Below are 20,079 nucleotides of genomic sequence, written 5' to 3'. Positions count from 1 at the left end.
CCAGGATGGTGGACACAACAGGATAAGAGTGCACTGGAACATCCCAATATGGATCACAAATGCAGTGAGCCAACGGAATGTCACATTGGACGAGCAATGAATCAAAGTTCACTTCTAAATGATCAGGTGACTTAAGGGGCAAGTTTGTGGTGGGGGCAAGTTGTAGAGCTAGGGAGAGGGTGTCAGAGTCCTAAGTCAGATTCTCTTTCCTTTCAAATCAAAGTTAATTGTCGTGTACACAGTTTAGCTGATATTATAGCGGGTGCCGCGAGAAGCTTATGTTACTAGTCTCCTAAAAAATGCAGTAATATGGAAAGCAAGTACACAAATAATCAAAAATGTAACAAGAAAGGCCTCCCAGCGGTCTACGGCATGTCGCATTGTTGCAGCGTCACTACAGCCTGTGTCACGACTGGCTCGGGTTAAGCGAGCAGGTTTTAAGAAGTGCGGTTTGGCGGGTCATGTGACTCGTCCTTCTCCATCGTAATTGGACGTCAAGAAATTAGGGAGAAAAAGAGTTAAAATGACAAAAAATGGTCCAATTTAACAACTCAAATCGCACTGCAACAGTAATCCAAACTCTGTCTGTATGAACACTGAGTGTACAAAACATTAAGAACACCTGCTCTTTCCATTACATAGACTGACCAGGTGAAACCTATGATCCCTTATTGATGTCGCTTGTTAATTAAAATCCACTTCAATCATTATAGATGGAGGGGAGGAGACTGGTTAAAGAAGGATTTTTAGCCTTGAGACAATTGAGATATTAATTGTGTATGTGTTCAATTCAGAGGGTGAATGGGCAAGACAAAAGATTTAGCTGCATGTGAACAGGGTATGGTTGTAGGTTCTGTATGTGTTCAATTCAGAGGGTGAATGGGCAAGACAAAAGATTTAGCTGCATGTGAACAGGGTATGGTTGTAGGTTCTGTATGTGTTCAATTCAGAGGGTGAATGGGCAAGACAAAAGATTTAGCTGCATGTGAACAGGGTATGGTTGTAGGTTCTGTATGTGTTCAATTCAGAGGGTGAATGGGCAAGACAAAAGATTTAGCTGCATGTGAACAGGGTATGGTTGTAGGTTCTGTATGTGTTCAATTCAGAGGGTGAATGGGCAAGACAAAAGATTTAGCTGCATGTGAACAGGGTATGGTTGTAGGTTGTAGGCGCACCGGTTTGTGTCAAGAACTTCAAAGCTGCTGGGTTTTTCTCGCTCAACAGTTTCCCTGTGGAAAGCTTTCGACACCTTGTAGAGTCCATGTGGAAAGCTTTCGACACCTTGTAGAGTCCATGCCCCGATGAATTGCGGCTGTTCAGAGGGTAAAAAGAGGGTGGTGCAACTCAATATTAGGAAGGTGTTCTTATTATTGTGTACACTCGGTGTGTACCGTATACACCAGATTTACACAAGATATACTAAGAATGATATGTACAGCAGTAGATATATTAGGATGAGCTATGTCAAGAATCAAAGTATATAAATAAATATGTGATGTATAAATAAACAGTGTAACTAACTGTACAGTAGAATAAATATTAGAATGGGCTATGTCGAGAATACACTATTTAAATACACAGTACAAAACCCCATAGCAAAATGGATATCATTTCAGGAAATTAGCTTCCGGACCAGATTCTGGAATATAAATGTATATATACAGTACCATTCAAAAGTTTGGACACACCCACTCATTCAAGGATTTTTCTTTATTTGTACTATTTTCTACATAGTAGAATAATAGTGAAGCCATCACAACTATGAAATAACACACATAATGTAGTAACCAAAATAATGTTAAACAAATCTAAGTATATTTTATTTTTGAGCTACTCTGACGCCACCCTTTGACGTGATGACAGCTTTGCATACCTCCACCACAGACCACAGATGATGCAATCTCAATTCCACTTAACACTGCCCCTTCCACCTGAACAGGAGGGGGAAATATGCTACGTGAGAATGCTGTTCATAGACTCCAGCTCAATGTTCAACACCATAGTCCGCTCCAAGCTCATCACTAAGCTAGCAGTGGTGGAAAAAGTACCCAATTGTCATACTTGAGTAAAAGTAAAGATACCTTAATAATAGAAAATGACTAAAGTAAAAGTGAAAGTCACGCTACTTGAGGAAAAGTGTTCATCCCTGGGATAGCCAGGGGTACTCTCCAACACTCAGACATCACTTACAAATGAAGCATGTGTTTAGTGAGTCTGCCAGATCAGAGGCAGTAGGGATGACCAGGGATGTTCTCTTGATAAGTGTGAATTAGAATATTTTTCTGTCCTGCTAAGCATTCAAAATATCCCTGCTGGCCAAACCCTCCCTAACCCGGACGACGCTGGGCCAATTGTGCGCCGCCCCAAGGGCCTCCCAGTCGCGGCCGCCTGCGACAGAGCCTGTACTCAAACCCAAAATCTCTCATGGCACAGCTTGCACTGTGATGCAGTGCCTTAGACTGCTGCGCCACTTGGTAGGCCCCTAAAACTTATTTTTAAACCACTCCACAAATTTCTTGTTAACAAACTATAGTTTTGGCAAGTCGGTTAGGACCACTACTTTGTGCATGACACAAGTCATTTTTTAAACAATTTTTACACACAATTTTTTTCACTTTATAAATCACTGTATCACAATTCCAGTGGGTCAGAAGTTTACATACACTAAGTTGACCATGCCTTTAAACAGCTTGGAAAATTCCAGCAAATTATGTTATGTCTTTAGAAGTTTCTAATAGGCTAATTGACATTATTTGAGTCAATTGGAGGTGTACCTGTGGATGAATTTCAGGGCCTACCTTTCAACTCAGTGCCTCTTTGCTTGACATCATGGGAAAATCAGAAGACATCAACCAACAAAACGTAATTTTAGACCTCCACAAGTCTGGTTCATCCTTGGGAGCAATTTCCAAATGCCTGGAGGTACCACGTTCATCTGTACAAACAATAGCACGCAAGTATAAACACCATGGAACCACGCAGCCGGCATACCGCTCAGGAAGGAGATGCGTTCTGTCTCCTAGAGATGAACATACGTTGGTGTGAAAAGTGCAAATCAATCCCAGAACAACAGCAAAGGACCTTGTGAAGATGCTGGAGGAAACAGGTACAAAAGTATCTATTTCCACAGTAAAACGAGTCCTATATCGACATAACCTGAAAGGCGGCTCAGCAAGGAAGAAGCCATTGCTCCAAAACCACCATTAAAACAAAACAGACTACGGTTTGCAACTGCACATGGGGACAAAGATTGTACTTTTTGGAGAAATGTCCTCTGGTCTGATGAAACAAAAATAGAACTGTTTGGGCATAATGACCATCGTTATGTTTGGAGGAAAAATTCTGTGGATATATTGAAGCAACATCTCAAGACATCAGTTATGAAGTCAAAGCTTGGTCTCAAATGGGTCTTCCAAATGGACAATGGCCCCAAGCATACTTCCAAAGTTAGAGCGAGTTAGCTAGCATGCTCTAATAGGATGTTATTGCTGTAATAGTGTGTTAGCTGGCATGCTCTAATTGTAATGGTCCCAATAGTTCCCTCATAATTCACAGTTATTTCCCTGCTTACAGACTAATCACAAATCTACAGCCAAGTATGATCACATCTGTTACACTGGTGCCGAGACCAGTGATCTTGTGTTCGCTGTTACAAATAAATGCAAAGAGTTATGCTTGGGGCAAATATAACACAAACTCGTCACCGAGTAACACTCTTCATATTTTCAAGCATGGCGGTGGCTCCATCAAGTTATGGGTATGCTTGTCATCGGCAAGGACTAGGTAGTTTTTTGGGATAAAAAGAAACGCAATCCAGCTAAGCACAGGCAAAATCCTATGTTGGAGCTCCCTGCTAATTCTGTTATTTCCATGCTAACAAACAAATCACAAATTTACAGCCATTAACATACTGTTGTCCTACACATCTAATGTTCTTCCTTGTGTCTATCGTCAGGTACTTACATTTATAGCATTTTGTACTATTTTTGTAAGAATAAACTACAGATCAACTGGGATCGCTGACTGGACAGTCCTTTTAAAAACACAACGTAAGAGAGTTACGATCTACAATCATATCTGTTTACACTGGTGTCGAGACCAGTATTCTTGTCTTCGCTGGACAGCTGTTACACAGAGGCTGTAAAACAGATTGGTGGAACTACTAGGCGGACGGATGGCTGCTCCCTTAGTAAGTGGCTGCTCCCTTAGTAAGTGGACATTCTGTCAGAATAAAATAAAAAAAATGGAACCTTTATTTAACTAGGCAAGTCAGTTAAATAAATTATTATTTACAATGATGGCCAAACCCTAACCCGGACAACACCATCCAATTGTGCGCCGCCCTATGGGACTCCCAATCATGGCCAGTTGTGATACAGCCTGGAATTGAACCAGGGTCTGTAGTGACACCTGAGATGCAGTGCCTTAGACTGCTGTGCCGCTCGGGAGCCCAACACTGGTGCTTCTACTAGGGGGTTGGAAGGGTTTTGGTGAGGGTTTGTTAGTAGGGATTTATTCGTTTATTTATTTTTCTTATTAGTACAGCATTAGGAAAAACTTTTATTGAACTCACATTCCAGCACAGTAGGTGGCGGCATGCTCCTTAAACTTTAATTTGCGGACCTCCATTAATACCACAGAAGAAGAAGGTTCGTGATGTCACGAGACGCGTCACCACCCCACGGAAGTGCAGTCATGGCCACTCTAGATGAGTAGGACGATAATGTTTGTGTAGCGAAGGAATCAAATAACTAGACACCGACGTTCATAATTAACTTAACAACATCACTGATTTGATTTTTTAAAACCTTTGCCTACAGCATATTATCTCTGTAAGGCCTGGAAAGAGCTCGCTGAGCTACACCGGGGACGCAGGACAAAATGTCCCTCTTCCAGTCGGCACTTGATTTCCTGGCAGGGCCCGGTGGCACTGGAGGCGCAAGTCGAGACCAAAATGATTTTGTTGGGCAAATTGTGGAGCTTGGTGACATGAAACTGAGAATCAAAAGGGTTATAGCGGAAGGTGAGTTGTGTCAAGGCTGATAATCCGCAAACGTCATATTCACATGACACTAGGCTTGCTAATGTTAACGTTTAACTAGCTAGCAAGCTAGCCATACCGGTTGGTTAGCTAACAATAAACCAGATAGCTAGCTAGCTATTGTTAGCATCCTTTATCAGCTAGCTAGAATATGATTTTAACAAGACATACTAGATATTATAGTATTTTATGTTTTTATTTAAGGCCAACTGTTAAGACGGCTGTATTGACATGATAGGCAGGTGTCAACAAATTACATGATGATATACTGGTGCAAGGGTTGTACATATAAATACGTTAATATAAATACGGGTACTTTAGCTGTGCTGTCCATGTAACAAATAATTATTAGATAACTTTGTTTAGACATTTGTCATGGATAATATCTATATAGACTGTTTGTGTACAATCGAACTACCTAGTACCTACTTACTATTTTCTGCCCTCAGTACACAACCTGCGTGGGACAGGTTCTTGCTTACCCTTGAAACAGACAGCTGACATTTTGAGGAATATGGGGAGAGATGGAGCAGGAAAAGAGCAAATGCTTCGGTTCCGTTGGTAGTATTACCTCTTCTGAGAATCTTCAACGTAAAGCAGTGCAGTATTGTTCATGTGGAAGTTTACAGAGAAGACTCCTGAGACCTGAAGTGTTTCATGCCATCAAAATGGAGAAATAATTTCCCTTTAATCAAACACTTTCTCGTCACTCTCAAGCGATGCTTCATAGTTCCTTATTAAGGAAAATATTTGTTCTTGTGATCAGGTTTATTGTAATGTTGTCAGTTTTTAAAGGAGTGTATGGACATCCAACAATTTCAGATTGTCAAAAATGGTAATGAAAGGAATAGAAATACCCGCACAAAGTCCTGATGACGAAGACCTTCAGAATTTATAATTAACTAAACAGGAGCACTGTGTTTTCATCTGAGACACTTCCTTTCATTGATAAAACATTAAAGATACTTGACAATAAAGGATTGTTTTAAGATTGACTTTGAAATGATTGCAGGATCTCCGCACCTCTCTAATTCGGTCCCGATTTAATCAGGACCTTTACATTGCCATAGGCTACATTGCCTTGTCCCCTAGCTGTCATCAATGTCCATAGGACAAGTAGTATAGGTAGTTTTTACTTGTCCAAAAGCTCAAGTCACTTGTAACAATTTTTACATCATTGTATTATGCAAAGGAACCACAACAAAAAATGCATTTCAATCTTGTTTACCATAGAGAATCAGACAAAAATGTAGTCTACACTCTGCCTATTGGCCTCTTTGAATATTTAAGCCTCTCAAAACACAACACTGCCCCTTTAACACTCTCCTGGAGGATGGTTGGCCTCCCTTGGTAGCCTATAAAATATTACAACATTACAACCAAATCCTTATTAAATAATTTCTTCCGGTTCAAAACAGACTCTGGGACGACAGATCCAAAATTCATACAACCACTGCACATCGGAAATGTTTTATGTATTCATATTATAAGCTCAACAAATGCGCACATGGCTGTAGGGTCCGCATGCTTTTTCTAAAATGCAATTAGAGGGCCGCACGCACAAGGGGTTTCATGCAACAGAGATTAAAATATCCGTTAGAAATTAAAAGAGAAATCCACCCAAAACCACTTGTTTCTTTAATTTGCAGTGTTAAATAACACTAATGTGAGAAGAATATTTTTTTGTGAACAAATGTTTCATTTTGTTGTCTGTTGCAGCTCAAGTCGACTACAAACTCTGCAATGCTCTCTCTGTGGTCTGGCTAGTTAGTTAGCTAGCTAGCAAGCAAACATAGCCACACACAATAATACCAAAGAGAATATCAGCATGTGAAGTAGCTAGTTAGTACAGTTTTTTTAGGCGATTTTTACAGCTGTCAATTTAGGAGTCTACAGTCTCACCATGTTCAACCTGCAGATCGATGTGCCTCAGAGTCTGGCATTTGCAACGGCAGATACAGTGCATTCAGAAAGTATTCAGACCCCTTAACTTTTTCCACATTTTGTTACGTTACAGCCTTATTCTAAAATGGATTAAATAGTCGTCGTCCCCTCAATCTACACACAATACCCCATAATGACAAGGCAACAACTGGATTTTAGAATTTTTTGCAAAAAAAATTCTCAAATTACATTTGCATAAGTATTCAGACCCTTTACTCAGTACTTTGTTGCAGCACCTTTGGCAGCGTTCACAGCCTTGCGTCTTCTTGTCTATGAAGCTGCAAGCTTTGCACACCTGTATTTGTGGAGTTTCTCCCATTCTTCTCAAGCTCAGTGAGTTTGGATGGGGATTGTCACTGCACAGCTATTTTCAGGTCTCTCCAGAGATGTTTGATTGGGTTCAAGTCTGGGCTCTGGCTGGGCCACTCAAGGACATTCAAAGACTTGTCCCAAAGCCACTCCTGCGTTGTCTTGGCTGTGTGTTTAGGGTCGTTGTCCTGTTGGAAGGTGAACCTGAGCACCGTGTGGTAGGTTTTCATCAAGGATCTCTCTGTACTTCACTCCGTTCATCTTTGCCTCGATCCTAACTAGTCTCCCAGTCCCTGCCGCTGACAAACATCCCCACAGCATGATGCTGCCACCTATGCTTCAACATAGGGATGGTGCTAGGTTAACTCGTGACGTGATGCTTGGCATTCAGGCCAAAGTGTTCAATCAAGAATTCATCAGACCAGAGAATCTTGTTTCTCATGGTCTGAGAGTCTTTTGGTGCCTTTCAGCAAACTCCAAGCGGACTGTCATGGGCCTTTTACTGGGAAGTGTTCCGCCTGGCCTCTCAACCATAAAGGCCTGATTGGTGGAGTGTTGCAGAGATGGTTCTCCTTCTGGAAGGTTCTCCCATCTCCACAGAGGAACTCTAGAGCTCTATCAGTGGCCATCGGGTTCTTGGTCACCTCCTTAACCAAGGACCTTTTCCCCCGATTGCTCCGTTTAGCCAGGTGGCCAGCTCTAGGAATAGTCTTGGTGGGTCCTAACTTCTTCCATTTAATAATGATGGAGGCCACTGTGTTCTTGGGGACCTTCAATGCTGCAGATATTTGTTGATCTGTTTCTCGACACAATCCTGTCTAGGAGCTCTATGGACAATTTCTTTGACCTCATGGCTTGGTTTTTGCTCTGACATGTACTGTCAACTGTGGGGCCTTATATAGACAGGTGTGTGCCTTTCCAAATCATGTTACCAAATCTGGACTTAAATCAAATTGTAGAAACATCTCAAGGGTGATCAATGGAAACAGTATGCATCTGAGCTCAATTTCGAGTCTCATAGCAAAGGTTTTGAATAATTATGTAAATAAGGTATTTCTGTTTTTGAATATTTTATTTGCAACAAAAAAATTGTTTTTGATTTGTCCTTGTGTGGTATTGTGTGTAGATAAAGAAAAAATACATTCAATCAATTTTAGAATAAGTCTGTAACGCAAGAGAACTTTATACTTTTGAGGAGATGGAAAACTTTGCCTTTGCTAGGTCAATTGCCCGTTTGGAGTATTCTGGGTAATTCTTGGACAAGGAGCGAATTGGACTCTATTGGGTGCTAGCTCAAAAACCCAACATTAGCACGAATTTTGTAAAAAAAATATTTTACTCTCCCGGACAAGCATTAATGTCAAACACTAACTTCTTTTGGAAAACAGCCCTAATATTGTGACCAAACATCATTATGTTGTCACCTCAATTCACATGTATTTATTTCCCAAGCTATAGCACACTATTTTTACATACAGCAAGTTTTTAAAGGACCAAAGAGTTTGGTCTGCTTCGTGTTTTCATTTTTACCATGGAATTAATATTGCGATACTGGTATCGTCCCAGCCCAAGTAAAGATACTGGTGTCGTCCCTTCCCAAGTAAAGATACTGGTGTCGTCCCTTCCCAAGTAAAGATACTGGTGTCGTCCCGGCCCAAGTAAAGATACTGGTGTCGTCCCGGCCCAAGTAAAGATACTGGTGTCGTCCCTGCCCAAGTAAAGATACTGGTGTCGTCCCGGCCCAAGTAAAGATACTGGTGTCGTCCCTGCCCAAGTAAAGATACTGGTGTCGTCCCTGCCCAAGTAAAGATACTGGTGTCGTCCCGGCCCAAGTAAAGATACTGGTGTCGTCCCTGCCCAAGTAAAGATACTGGTGTCGTCCCTGCCCAAGTAAAGATACTGGTGTCGTCCCTGCCCAAGTAAAGATACTGGTGTCGTCCCTGCCCAAGTAAAGATACTGCTGTCGTCCCTGGCCCTTTGTAAACATGCTCTATAGACCAGGGCCCAAAGGGGCCCACTAACAACTATTTGCAGCATGTCTAACATGAATGCTCTCTCTTTTTACTTTCCTTTTCTCTCTCTCTTGCTCTTTCTCTCTCTCTATACCTTATTACACTAGCCTTTGACACCTGAGTTGGGAGTGTCTCCACTCTACAGCCCTCCTCCAACCTTTGTCCCTCTGTCCTGGCTAACAGGTTTGCTGTAGCAGATAGGGCCTACACACTGGTTTGTGGAAGCAGGAGAGTGCTGGTGTTTTTAGCAGGGCTTTATTTGGTTACTGAGATACCAGGGCTGTAACATACCTCAGGCGTGGAATGTCAATGGCGTTGTGCCAGAAACAGGGCACCTTTACATTGTTGTCCAATAAAGAGTGAGGAGGCCCTGCCTGCGGTGTTTCATGTTTCACAGAGAACAGACTGGTCTCAAATTTCAGCGGGCCTCTGTTTGTCGCTAAGGAATTGGAGCAAAACCTCATTGACTTGAAGGGCGTATGCAAAATGAATAGTGAATTAGTATTCACTTGAGATGTCTGCCCAGTGCACACAGAGGTATCTTACATGTTAGGTGTTTAGCAAATCATGAGAAAAAAATGTCTTTGTACACAATTCTAATACTCCCCAAATGCAGACACAGTGTTGGAATGTGCAGATTTGCTCTGAGAAACATTCAAGCTGAGTTATGGTCTTGTTTGAGCTGCAGGGAGCACACCTTTTTCCGTTTTGAAGGTTAACTTGGAACAGAATTGTTACAAATGAGTCATCAGATGCAGTGTGTTGTGTGTCTATTCTTGAAAACTCACAGCAAAACTGATGCTGCGATAACGTTGTCTGTGAAAAAGAGAAGTGCTCTGTTGACACTTGGCAGAACCTCTTGCAAATGTCAATGATTTAGCAGCAACAGTAGTGACTAAAAGCCCCCTGGAATATGGGTGTGGTCTCCAGATTAGTGTTCACTAGTCCACTTCTGTTTCAATGAGAATTCTAAAGCAATTGTTTGTTTTCTTGTCCGTTATGACAATGTATTGAAGTGCAATCGGTTGAGGAAAACCTATGTTGACTTTTGACAGCAATCACTGTTACATATAATGTCTCTTTAAATGAAAGGTATTCACATTAACAACACCAGCCCCCTATACTCACTCATAAAGCATCTCGAAGTGGGAGTGCTGACCTAGGGTCAGTTTGGTATTTTAAACCATAATGTGTAACATTACATGGACAGGGGGGGGACCTGATCCTAGATCAGCACTGCTACTCCAAGACACTTTATGAATAGAGGCCGAGATTGGCACTTACACTGGGTGTGAAATAGCACTGAAGCGAGCTATTGTTGTGCTGGCTCTCTCATCCGGGCCATTGATGCTTCGTTGTCTTTTCCTCTGCAGGTGGTTTTGCATTTGTGTATGAAGCTCAGGACATAGGCAGCAGTAAAGACTATGCTCTCAAGGTAAGCGATTTCCTTCACACACATTATCCCTTTCTGCACACACCTTGCTAACGTATGTTAGTTTAGACAGTCATCACAAATAGTGCCCTATTCCTTGATGTAGTGCCCTATTCCTTTATGTAGCGCCCTGTTCCTTTATGTAGCGCCCTGTTCCTTTATGTAGCGCCCTGTTGCTTTATGTAGCGCCCTATTCCTTTATGTAGCGCCCTGTTCCTTTATGTAGCGCCCTATTCCTTTATGTAGCGCCCTATTCCTTGATGTGGTGCCCTATTCCTTGATGTGGTGCCCTATTCCTTGATGTAGAGCCCTATTCCTTTATGTAGCGCCCTGTTCCTTTATGTAGCGCCCTGTTCCTTTATGTAGCGCCCTGTTCCTTTATGTAGCGCCCTGTTCCTTTATGTAGCGCCCTGTTCCTTTATGTAGCGCCCTGTTCCTTTATGTAGCGCCCTGTTCCTTTATGTAGCGCCCTGTTCCTTTATGTAGCGCCCTGTTCCTTTATGTAGCGCCCTGTTCCTTTATGTAGCGCCCTGTTCCTTTATGTAGCGCCCTGTTCCTTTATGTAGCGCCCTGTTCCTTTATGTAGCGCCCTGTTCCTTTATGTAGCGCCCTGTTCCTTTATGTAGCGCCCTGTTCCTTTATGTAGCGCCCTGTTCCTTTATGTAGCGCCCTGTTCCTTTATGTAGCGCCCTGTTCCTTTATGTAGCGCCCTGTTCCTTTATGTAGCGCCCTGTTCCTTTATGTAGCGCCCTGTTCCTTTATGTAGCGCCCTGTTCCTTTATGTAGCGCCCTGTTCCTTTATGTAGCGCCCTGTTCCTTTATGTAGCGCCCTTTCCTTTATGACCAGTTCCTTTATAGCGCCCTGTTCCTTTGGAACATTACATTTGACTGTTCTGTATTTGGAAATGGTTCACTGTTCTGTATTTGTTAAATGGTTGTGTGTGTGTGTGTGTGTGTGTGTGTGTGTGTGTGTGTGTGTGTGTGTTTGCGCACACAGAGGCTCCTGTCCCACGAGGAGGAGAAGAACAAAGAAATCATCCAGGAGGTCTGCATCATGGTATCTTTTTGAGTGGTTCTGTGTTCTCGGTGAACGCCAAACACGGAACATTCCTCCTAGACAACCTCCTTTAGTCAAGGAACACCTGATGTGTCTGTCTTGACGTAACAATGGATTTGGCACCTCATACATCCACATTCATGACCCTAACCTCTGACCCTAACATTATTAAAACAGCCTAATTCGCTAAAACTTTATTTCCATTGGCATTTAGGGTCCAATGTGGCCCCGATTTTTTTTTTTCTCTTCTTTTTTTCCCCAGGCCGTATCACAACCGGCCATGATTGGGAGTCCCATAGGGCGGCGCACAATTGGCCCAGCGTCGTCCGGTTTCGGGTTTGACCGGGGTAGGCAGTCATTGTAAATAAGAATTAGTTCTTAACTTACTTTCCTAGTTTAAATAAAGGTTAAATAAAAAAAAGAAAAGAAAACAAATGTAAAGCACTAATGGAAACTGGGCTTAAGAAACAACCCAGTTTGATATACAGACAACCAGTTCCTTTTCTTTGACCTGAGTGTTGTGTAGAAAAAGCTCTCTGGTCACCCCAACGTGGTGCAGTTCAGCTCTGCAGCGTCCATTGCCAAGGAGGAGTCGGACACGGGCCAGGCTGAGTTCCTCATTCTCACAGAGCTCTGTAAAGGTACTGTAGACTCCACTTTATCAGCTTTGGGGCCGGCTCCCCTCTGTGCGGGACCGGGCCGGGCCCCCTCTGTGCGGGACCGGGCCGGGCCCCCTCTGTGCGGGACCGGGCCGGGCCCCCTCTGTGCGGGACGGGCCGGGCCCCCTCTGTGCGGGACCGGGCCGGGCCCCCTCTGTGCGGGACCGGGCCGGGCCCCCTCTGTGCGGGACCGGGCCGGGCCCCCTCTGTGCGGGGCCGGGCCGGGCCCCCTCTGTGCGGGACCGGGCCGGGCCCCCTCTGTGCGGGACCGGGCCGGGCCCCCTCTGTGCGGGACCGGGCCGGGCCCCCTCTGTGCGGGACCGGGCCGGGCCCCCTCTGTGGTACACAGTGAAGTCATAAAGCTGTTGCAGCACTTCAAGCTACGTCCGCACTACATTTTCTATTTCGCTGTGCGCAGCGCTAGGGGCTAAAATAGAAGCCTGACGTTGACTCTTCCTCCTGGAACGTAATGTGGATGTAGCGACATCTTCTAGAGGCCTATTTTGGAGTGGTATATTCACAAGTCTGTAATACAGTTTATACTTCTGTGAATATGCCTGATGTTATCAAGCAAATGTATGCGCTGTAGTCTTCTACTAATTAGCAATACCTTTATGTCTGGTTTCCTATGCACAGATTGAGCCTAGTTCGGAACTAAAAAGCAATAGAGACTAAGATTCTTCATCGAAAGATGTGTTTTGTCCAGGACTAAACATAATCTGTATCAGGGAAACTGCCCCATAATGTTTAGCCAGTGATTTAGCAATTGCTTTGACTAGTACTCTTCATTTTGCTGATCAGGCACTTCCTGTCTTCCTCCCTCAGGTCAACTGGTGGACTTCATCAAGCGGGTGGAGCAGAAGGGACCCATGTCATGTGACACAGTGCTGAAGATCTTCTACCAATCGTGTCGCGCCGTGCAGCACATGCACAAACAGAAGCCTCCTATCATCCACCGGGATCTTAAGGTGAGCAGTTCAAAGCCCAACTCGCCCCCGTAATTTCTCCAAGGTGCAGCTCTAGGATCAGTGTCCCTTTCCCAATCCTAACCTTAACCATTAGTGGGGGAAATGCAAAACTGACCCAAGATCAGCATCTCTGATGCAACATCACCATACTTCCCCTCTCAACTCCTGCCATTGCCAATACCTCTTCCTCCTTTACTACACTATAGCTTGCTACCATCTGTTTGCCATCTAGACATAACCATTCTCTTCCTCCTCCGGTAAGACTTCCCTCCCTCCCTGCTCTACCACTGCCACACTTAAACTTTCAGCCACTTGTTTGTCAGATGTTTAAAAAAAAAATGTTTTGATCAGTGACCAAACACCCTGGTGATGTGCTTGCTGTAGCTACAGAGTGCTGATGTAGACGTCTGTGTTCCCTGGATCCCCTCCACCCCTCGCCTGGCCCATCACGCTCTGTTTCCTGACTTTCTAGCGGACTCAGGGATTGTTTTAAGTGTTTTTGGAATGGTTTGACCTGGTTCTCAGTTGCCAGAGGCTATGCGTTTTGTGAATGGGTCGACAAATGTTCTGAGGAGCGGCGTTGCCTCGCTGCAATATTTTCATGTGGCCTGCTGATGTGAGACCGAGAAGCACCCTGCTTCTGAAGCAACGTTAACATGAAGCACCCTGCTTCTGAAGCAACGTTAACATAAATCACCCTGCTTCTGAAGCAACGTTAACATAAATCACCCTGCTTCTAAAGCAACTTTAACATAAATCACCCTGCTTCTGAAGCGCCCTAGAAAATATATCACCCTGCTTCAAAAGCGCCCTAGAAAATCAAGGTGTTGCTGCCTCTTGTCCTTGCTTTATTGATGTTTATCAGAATCACCTTGATTCGCCAAATACATTTACTTCTTAAAGGAATTTGATCTGGTGAAATGGTGCTGACATCGCCTTACAACAAACAAAATTCCCAGAACAAATATAGAAAAACAAATGTACGCACAAACTACAATCGCATAATGAGCCACTGTCCTTTTTTTTTGTCTGCCTCCTCCAGATTGAGAACTTGCTGATCAGTCACCAAGGCACCATCAAGCTGTGTGACTTTGGCAGTTCCACCACTATAGCCCACTACCCTGACTACGGCTGGTCGGCCCAGAAGAGGTCCATGGTTGAGGATGAGGTGATTTAGGAAGCCCCGGTTCTAGTACCGGGGCTAGTCCTGGTTCTAGTCCTTCCACTATCGCTGCTGAAGACTCCACAGGGGAGAGGAGACCTAATCCTGGACTATAAATCTACTTTAATGGATAATTTCCTTAAAATACTTTTTAGTCCAGAATTAGGCTTAATTAGTGTCTGGGAAACCATCTCCTATTGATATAATTACACAAAATTATACTTTGTTCCTGCACCAATGTTGGTTAATCAAATCAGAACACACTGGCTTTCCTCAAATCCTGTAACGCCAGTCTATTTTCCTCCAGTTTAATGGTGCTCTACAGGAAACTAGCATGGATACAGAAAGTTAATTATTGGCTAGAAGAATCACTCGTGCATAAGATTTTCTTGGAAACAGGCTGTTAATCCCCACATTTTCCTGGGAAAAGTAAAAGGTTAGATGTTGTCTGTATTTGAATGTGAGGAAAATAGCTAAACCTTAGACATAGAATGACTAGGACTTGGAACCTCGAATAGGTAAACTCGTGGGTGCACCCTTTATGACATCATTAACTTAAATGGGGAGGCCCGTTCTGCTCATTCTATTTCTGTGAGCTACCGGTAAACTAAAGTTACCCCCTCTGGTCACCTTCCACTGTACCCAGATCACCAGAAACACTACTCCGGCCTACAGGACACCTGAGATGATTGACCTGTACTCCAACTTCCCCATTAACGAGAAGCAGGACATCTGGGTAAGTCTTGTCACAGCAACATTATTTAGTCTGTGTCTATTTGTTATTTTTGTTGTTTCGTTTGCTGCTATATTGGTTGCTATATCACCTGCTACGGTGAGCCCTTTGTGCTCTGGTCAAAAGTAGTGCACTATAAAGGGAATAGGGGGTTATTTAAGAGGTTTTTTAATTGTCCCTTTAACGACATCTCTCTATTTTTCTCTCTCTCTGTCTGTGTGTCTGTGTGTGTCTGTGTGTGTCTGTGTGTGTCTGTGTGTGTGTCTGTGTGTGTCTGTGTCTGTCTGTGTGTCTGTCTGTGTGTGTCTGTGTGTGTCTGTGTGTGTCTGTGTGTGTCTGTGTGTGTCTGTGTGTGTCTGTGTGTGTCTGTGTGTGTCTGTGTGTGTCTCCGTGTGTCTGTGTGTGTCTCCGTGTGTCTCCGTGTGTCTGTGTGTGTCTGTGTGTGTCTGTGTGTGTCTGTGTGTGTCTGTGTGTGTCTGTGTGTGTCTGTGTGTCTCCGTGTGTCTGTGTGCGTCTCTGTGCGTCTCTCTCTCTCTCTCTGTGTGTCTGTGTGCGTCTCTCTCTCTCTCTCTGTGTGTCTGTGCGTCTCTCTCTCTCTGTGTGTCTGTGCGTCTCTCTCTCTCTCTCTCTCCAGGCATTGGGTTGTATCCTCTACTTGTTGTGTTTTAAGCAGCACCCCTTCGAGGAAGGCGCTAAGCTGCAGATAGTCAACGGGAAGTACGCCATCCCCCAGAATGACGTCAAGTACACTGTTTACCACGAGCTCATCAGTAAGGAACCTCCGTACATTCATCAGATCGGGGCTCTGAAATGGGTGGTTGTCTTAGTAAATGCGGCCTGTGTTTGTAAAAAATAAATGAATAGCTGAATATCTGATTAAAAATGAAGAGAATCCCTGTACCCAGCAGTCCATCTAGGTCTAGTTGCTGTTTTTGGCAGGAACGACTAGTATTTAAAAGACGTGTAACAAAACGCACACGGAAAAAATATGGTAGACCGACTTTGAGATTATGATGTGAGATCTGCCAGAAGAGGACTGGCCACCCCTCGGAGCCTGGTTCCTCTCTAGGTTCCTGCCTCTGACCACCTCTTGGAGCCTGGTTCCTATCTATGTTTCTTCCTGGGTTCCTGCCTCTGGCCACCCCTCGGAGCCTGGTTCCTCTCTAGGTTTCTTCCTGAGTTCCTGCCTCTGACCACCCCTCGGAGCCTGGTTCCTCTCTAGGTTTCTTCCTAGGTTCAGACCTTCTATAGTTTTTTTCCTAGCCACTGTGCTTCTGCCACTGCATTGCTTGCTCTTAAGGTTTTAGGATGGTTATCTGTTAAGCCATTTGTGACCCAACTGCTGATGTAAAAAGGGCTTTTAAATGTGTTAAGAGGTTCTGTTTGGGCCATTCCTCTCCTCTTCTCAGGATCCATGCTGAAGATCAACCCAGAGGAGAGGCTGTCCATCACGGAGCTGGTCAACCAACTGCAGGAGATCGCTGCGGCGCGCAATGTCAACCCCAAGTCTCCCATCACAGAGGTAACCGACTGACCTTCAACCCCCTGACCCCCTTGACCACTGAACCCCTTCTGCTTGTCTGACCTCACTAGCATTGCAACCCAACTCCTTCATGACTCCTTTCTAGAGCCTTTTGCATGAGGGTTCTTGACATAGACTATTACTACCAAATACCCAATGACTGTCACAGGATGTGTAATGATGTCAGCCAAACACCCCATGTTGCCAGTTTAAAAAATATATATATTTAAGTTGACCTTTATTTTACTAGGCAAGTCGGTTAAGAACAAATTCTTATTTTCAATGACGGCCTAGGAACAGTGGGTTTAACTGCCTGTTCAGGGGCAGAACGACAGATTTGTACCTTGTCAGCTCAGGGATTCGAACTTGCAACCTTTCGGTTACTAGTCCAACGCTCTAACCACTAGGTTACCCTGCCGCCTCTACACTCTAACCACTAGGCTACCCTACCACCTCTACACTCTAACCACTAGGCTACCCTACCACCTCTACACTCTAACCACTAGGCTACCCTGCCGCCTCTACACTCTAACCACTACGCTACCCTGCCGCCTCTACACTCTAACCACTAGGCTACCCTGCCTCCTCTACACTCTAACCACTAGGCTACCCTGCCGCCTCTACACTCTAACCACTAGGCTACCCTACCACCTCTACACTCTAACCACTAGGCTACCCTGCCACCTCTACACTCTAACCACAAGGCTACCCTACCACCTCTACACTCTAACCACTAGGCTACCCTGCCACCTCTACACTCTAACCACTAGGCTACCCTGCCGCCTCTACACTCTAACCACTAGACTACCCTGCCTCCTCTATACTCTAACCACTAGGCTACCCTACCACCTCTACACTCTAACCACTAGGCTACCCTACCACCTCTACACTCTAACCACTAGGCTACCCTACCGCCTCTACACTCTAACCACTAGGCTACCCTGCCGCCTCTACACTCTAACCACTAGGTTACCCTGCCGCCTCTACACTCTAACCACTAGGCTACCCTACCGCCTCTACACTCTAACCACTAGGCTACCCTACCGCCTCTACACTCTAACCACTAGGCTACCCTACCGCCTCTACACTCTAACCACTAGGCTACCCTACCGCCTCTACACTCTAACCACTAGGCTACCCTACCGCCTCTACACTCTAACCACTAGGCTACCCTACCGCCTCTACACTCTAACCACTAGGCTACCCTGCCGCTCACACAATGACCTACTTATTTCTCTGTTAGGGCTAATGCTAATGCTAGGACAATGCCCCTATCAGAGTGTTTGTGGAGAGGGGTGAGTAGTTGTGGTGGGGTATCCTCCTCTCTCTTCTGAGAGAGGAGGATATATTATTGGTTGGATACCCAGATTAAGGTCACACGATAAGTCAGGTCACCTTTCCCTCCTTGTGTGACTGAGGTTTAGAGATTCCCTCTCCCTCCCCCTTGTTCTCGGACCTAACCCCTCCAGGTTTGGTATAACAAGTGTTTTGTTAAAGCTTCCACCTTAAACAACTGCAAACGATGATGAGTTCGGACCTAAGGCTATGTAGGAATTGAATTGGGACTGTGTAGCCCCCCGACTCTTATGGCAAACAAGTCCGTTCTTGGGGTACAAAGGGAGTCAGTTCTCCAGTAGTGCCACCATCTCTCTGAAGAGCTATTGAGAGAGTGCCTGCTCCCCTCCCTGCTTCTGCCTCAACCCCTTCCACCTGCCCCCGCCACCATCGGTCACAAAGGAGTGTCTCATCCCAGCCATATCCACACACTGCAGGCGTTTCAGTCTTAATGGAAAGTGATGTCACGTGATGGAGAGAGAACGGCACACAGGAGAGGGAGAAAGAAAGACAAAAGGGAAGGAGGGACAGGGAGAGAGTAATGCTTGGCCTGCTGTGGGACTTGGTATGTTGTGGGACCGTATGCTTGGCCTGCTGTGGGACTTGGCATGTTGTGGGAACCGTATACTTGGCCTGCTGTGGGACTTGGTATGTTGTGGGAACCGTATACTTGGCCTACTGTGGGACTTGGTATGTTATGGGAACTGTGTGCTTGGCCTCCTTTGGGACTTGGTATGTTATGGGATCCGTATACACCTGGCCTACTTTGGGACTTGGCCTATTGTGGGGCTTGGCATGTTGTGGGAACCGTGTACTTGGCCTACTTTGTGACTTGGCATGTTGTGGGAACCGTATACTTGGCCTACTTTGGGACTTGGCATGTTGTGGGAACCGTATACTTGGCCTACTGTGTGACTTGGCATGTTGTGGGAACTGTATACTTGGCCTACTGTGGGACTTGACAAGTTGTGGGAACTGTATACCTGGCCTACTTTGGGACTTGGTATGTTATGGGATCCGTATACACCTGGCCTACTTTGGGACTTGGCCTACTTTGTGACTTGGCATGTTGTGGGAACCGTATACTTGGCCTACTGTGTGACTTGGCATGTTGTGGGAACTGTATACTTGGCCTTCTGTGGGACTTGGTGTGTTGTGGGAACCGTATACTTGGCCTACTTTGGGACTTGACAAGTTGTGGGAACTGTATACTTGGCCTACTTTGGGACTTGGTATGTTGTGGGAACTGTATGCTTGGCCTACTGTGGGACTTGGCATGTTGTGGTTAACCCAATGCTTGGCCTACTGTGGAACTTGGCATGTCGTGGTTAACCCAATGCTTGGCCTACTGTGGAACTTGGAATGTTGTGGGAACTGTATGCTTGGCCTACTGTGGGACTTGGCATGTTGTAGTTAACCCAATGCTTGGCCTACTGTGGAACTTGGCATGTCGTGGTTAACCCAATGCTTGGCCTACTGTGGAACTTGGCATGTTGTGGGAACCCAATGCTTGGCCTACTGTGGGACTTGGCTTGTTATGAAATTGATAGGGCGCGGTTTAAGGGTTAGGTAAAAAAAAATAATCTTGGAACGATTGGCATGGCAGGGATGGACTTCTATTGGCTCTCTTGTTTGGAACTAAATGGGTGTTAATCGTTTAATAGTGGTAAAAGCATCACGGTCATGAGGCTAATCTTTTGCTGTTGGTGAGCAGCGCCGATTTCAGGTGCAGGAGCAGTAGTAGTAGTCGTAGTAGTATCGGCAGCAACAGTAGTAGTAGTAGTATCGGCAGCAACAGTAGTAGTAGTAGTATCGGCAGCAACAGTAGTAGTAGTAGTATCGGCAGCAACAGTAGTAGCAGTAGTATCGGCAGCAACAGTAGTAGCAGTAGTAGTAGCAGTAGTA

At 44.9% G+C, this 20,079-nt stretch overlaps 1 protein-coding gene across 2 annotated transcripts in view; it reads left to right on the top strand.

The window, feature by feature from the left end:
- Positions 1-4,664: 4,664 nt before the first annotated feature.
- gak (cyclin G associated kinase) overlaps positions 4,665-20,079 on the top strand; it is a 53,271-nt gene continuing 37,856 nt past the window's right edge. For both annotated transcript variants that reach the window (XM_046348146.1, XM_046348145.1), the window contains exons 1-9: positions 4,665-5,023; positions 10,680-10,741; positions 11,736-11,795; positions 12,322-12,436; positions 13,280-13,422; positions 14,465-14,590; positions 15,231-15,320; positions 15,952-16,087; positions 16,727-16,839. In XM_046348146.1, coding sequence (XP_046204102.1) covers positions 4,882-5,023; positions 10,680-10,741; positions 11,736-11,795; positions 12,322-12,436; positions 13,280-13,422; positions 14,465-14,590; positions 15,231-15,320; positions 15,952-16,087; positions 16,727-16,839 — 987 coding nt within the window. In that variant the 5' untranslated portion in view covers positions 4,665-4,881. The remainder of the gene's footprint in view (positions 5,024-10,679; positions 10,742-11,735; positions 11,796-12,321; positions 12,437-13,279; positions 13,423-14,464; positions 14,591-15,230; positions 15,321-15,951; positions 16,088-16,726; positions 16,840-20,079) is intronic.

This window comes from Oncorhynchus gorbuscha, linkage group LG04 (assembly GCF_021184085.1).
Source record: "Oncorhynchus gorbuscha isolate QuinsamMale2020 ecotype Even-year linkage group LG04, OgorEven_v1.0, whole genome shotgun sequence".
Taxonomy (NCBI): Eukaryota; Metazoa; Chordata; class Actinopteri; order Salmoniformes; family Salmonidae; genus Oncorhynchus; species Oncorhynchus gorbuscha.
The sequence above is the reverse complement of the archived record's forward strand: the minus strand, read 5'-3'. Positions and strand labels throughout refer to the sequence as shown.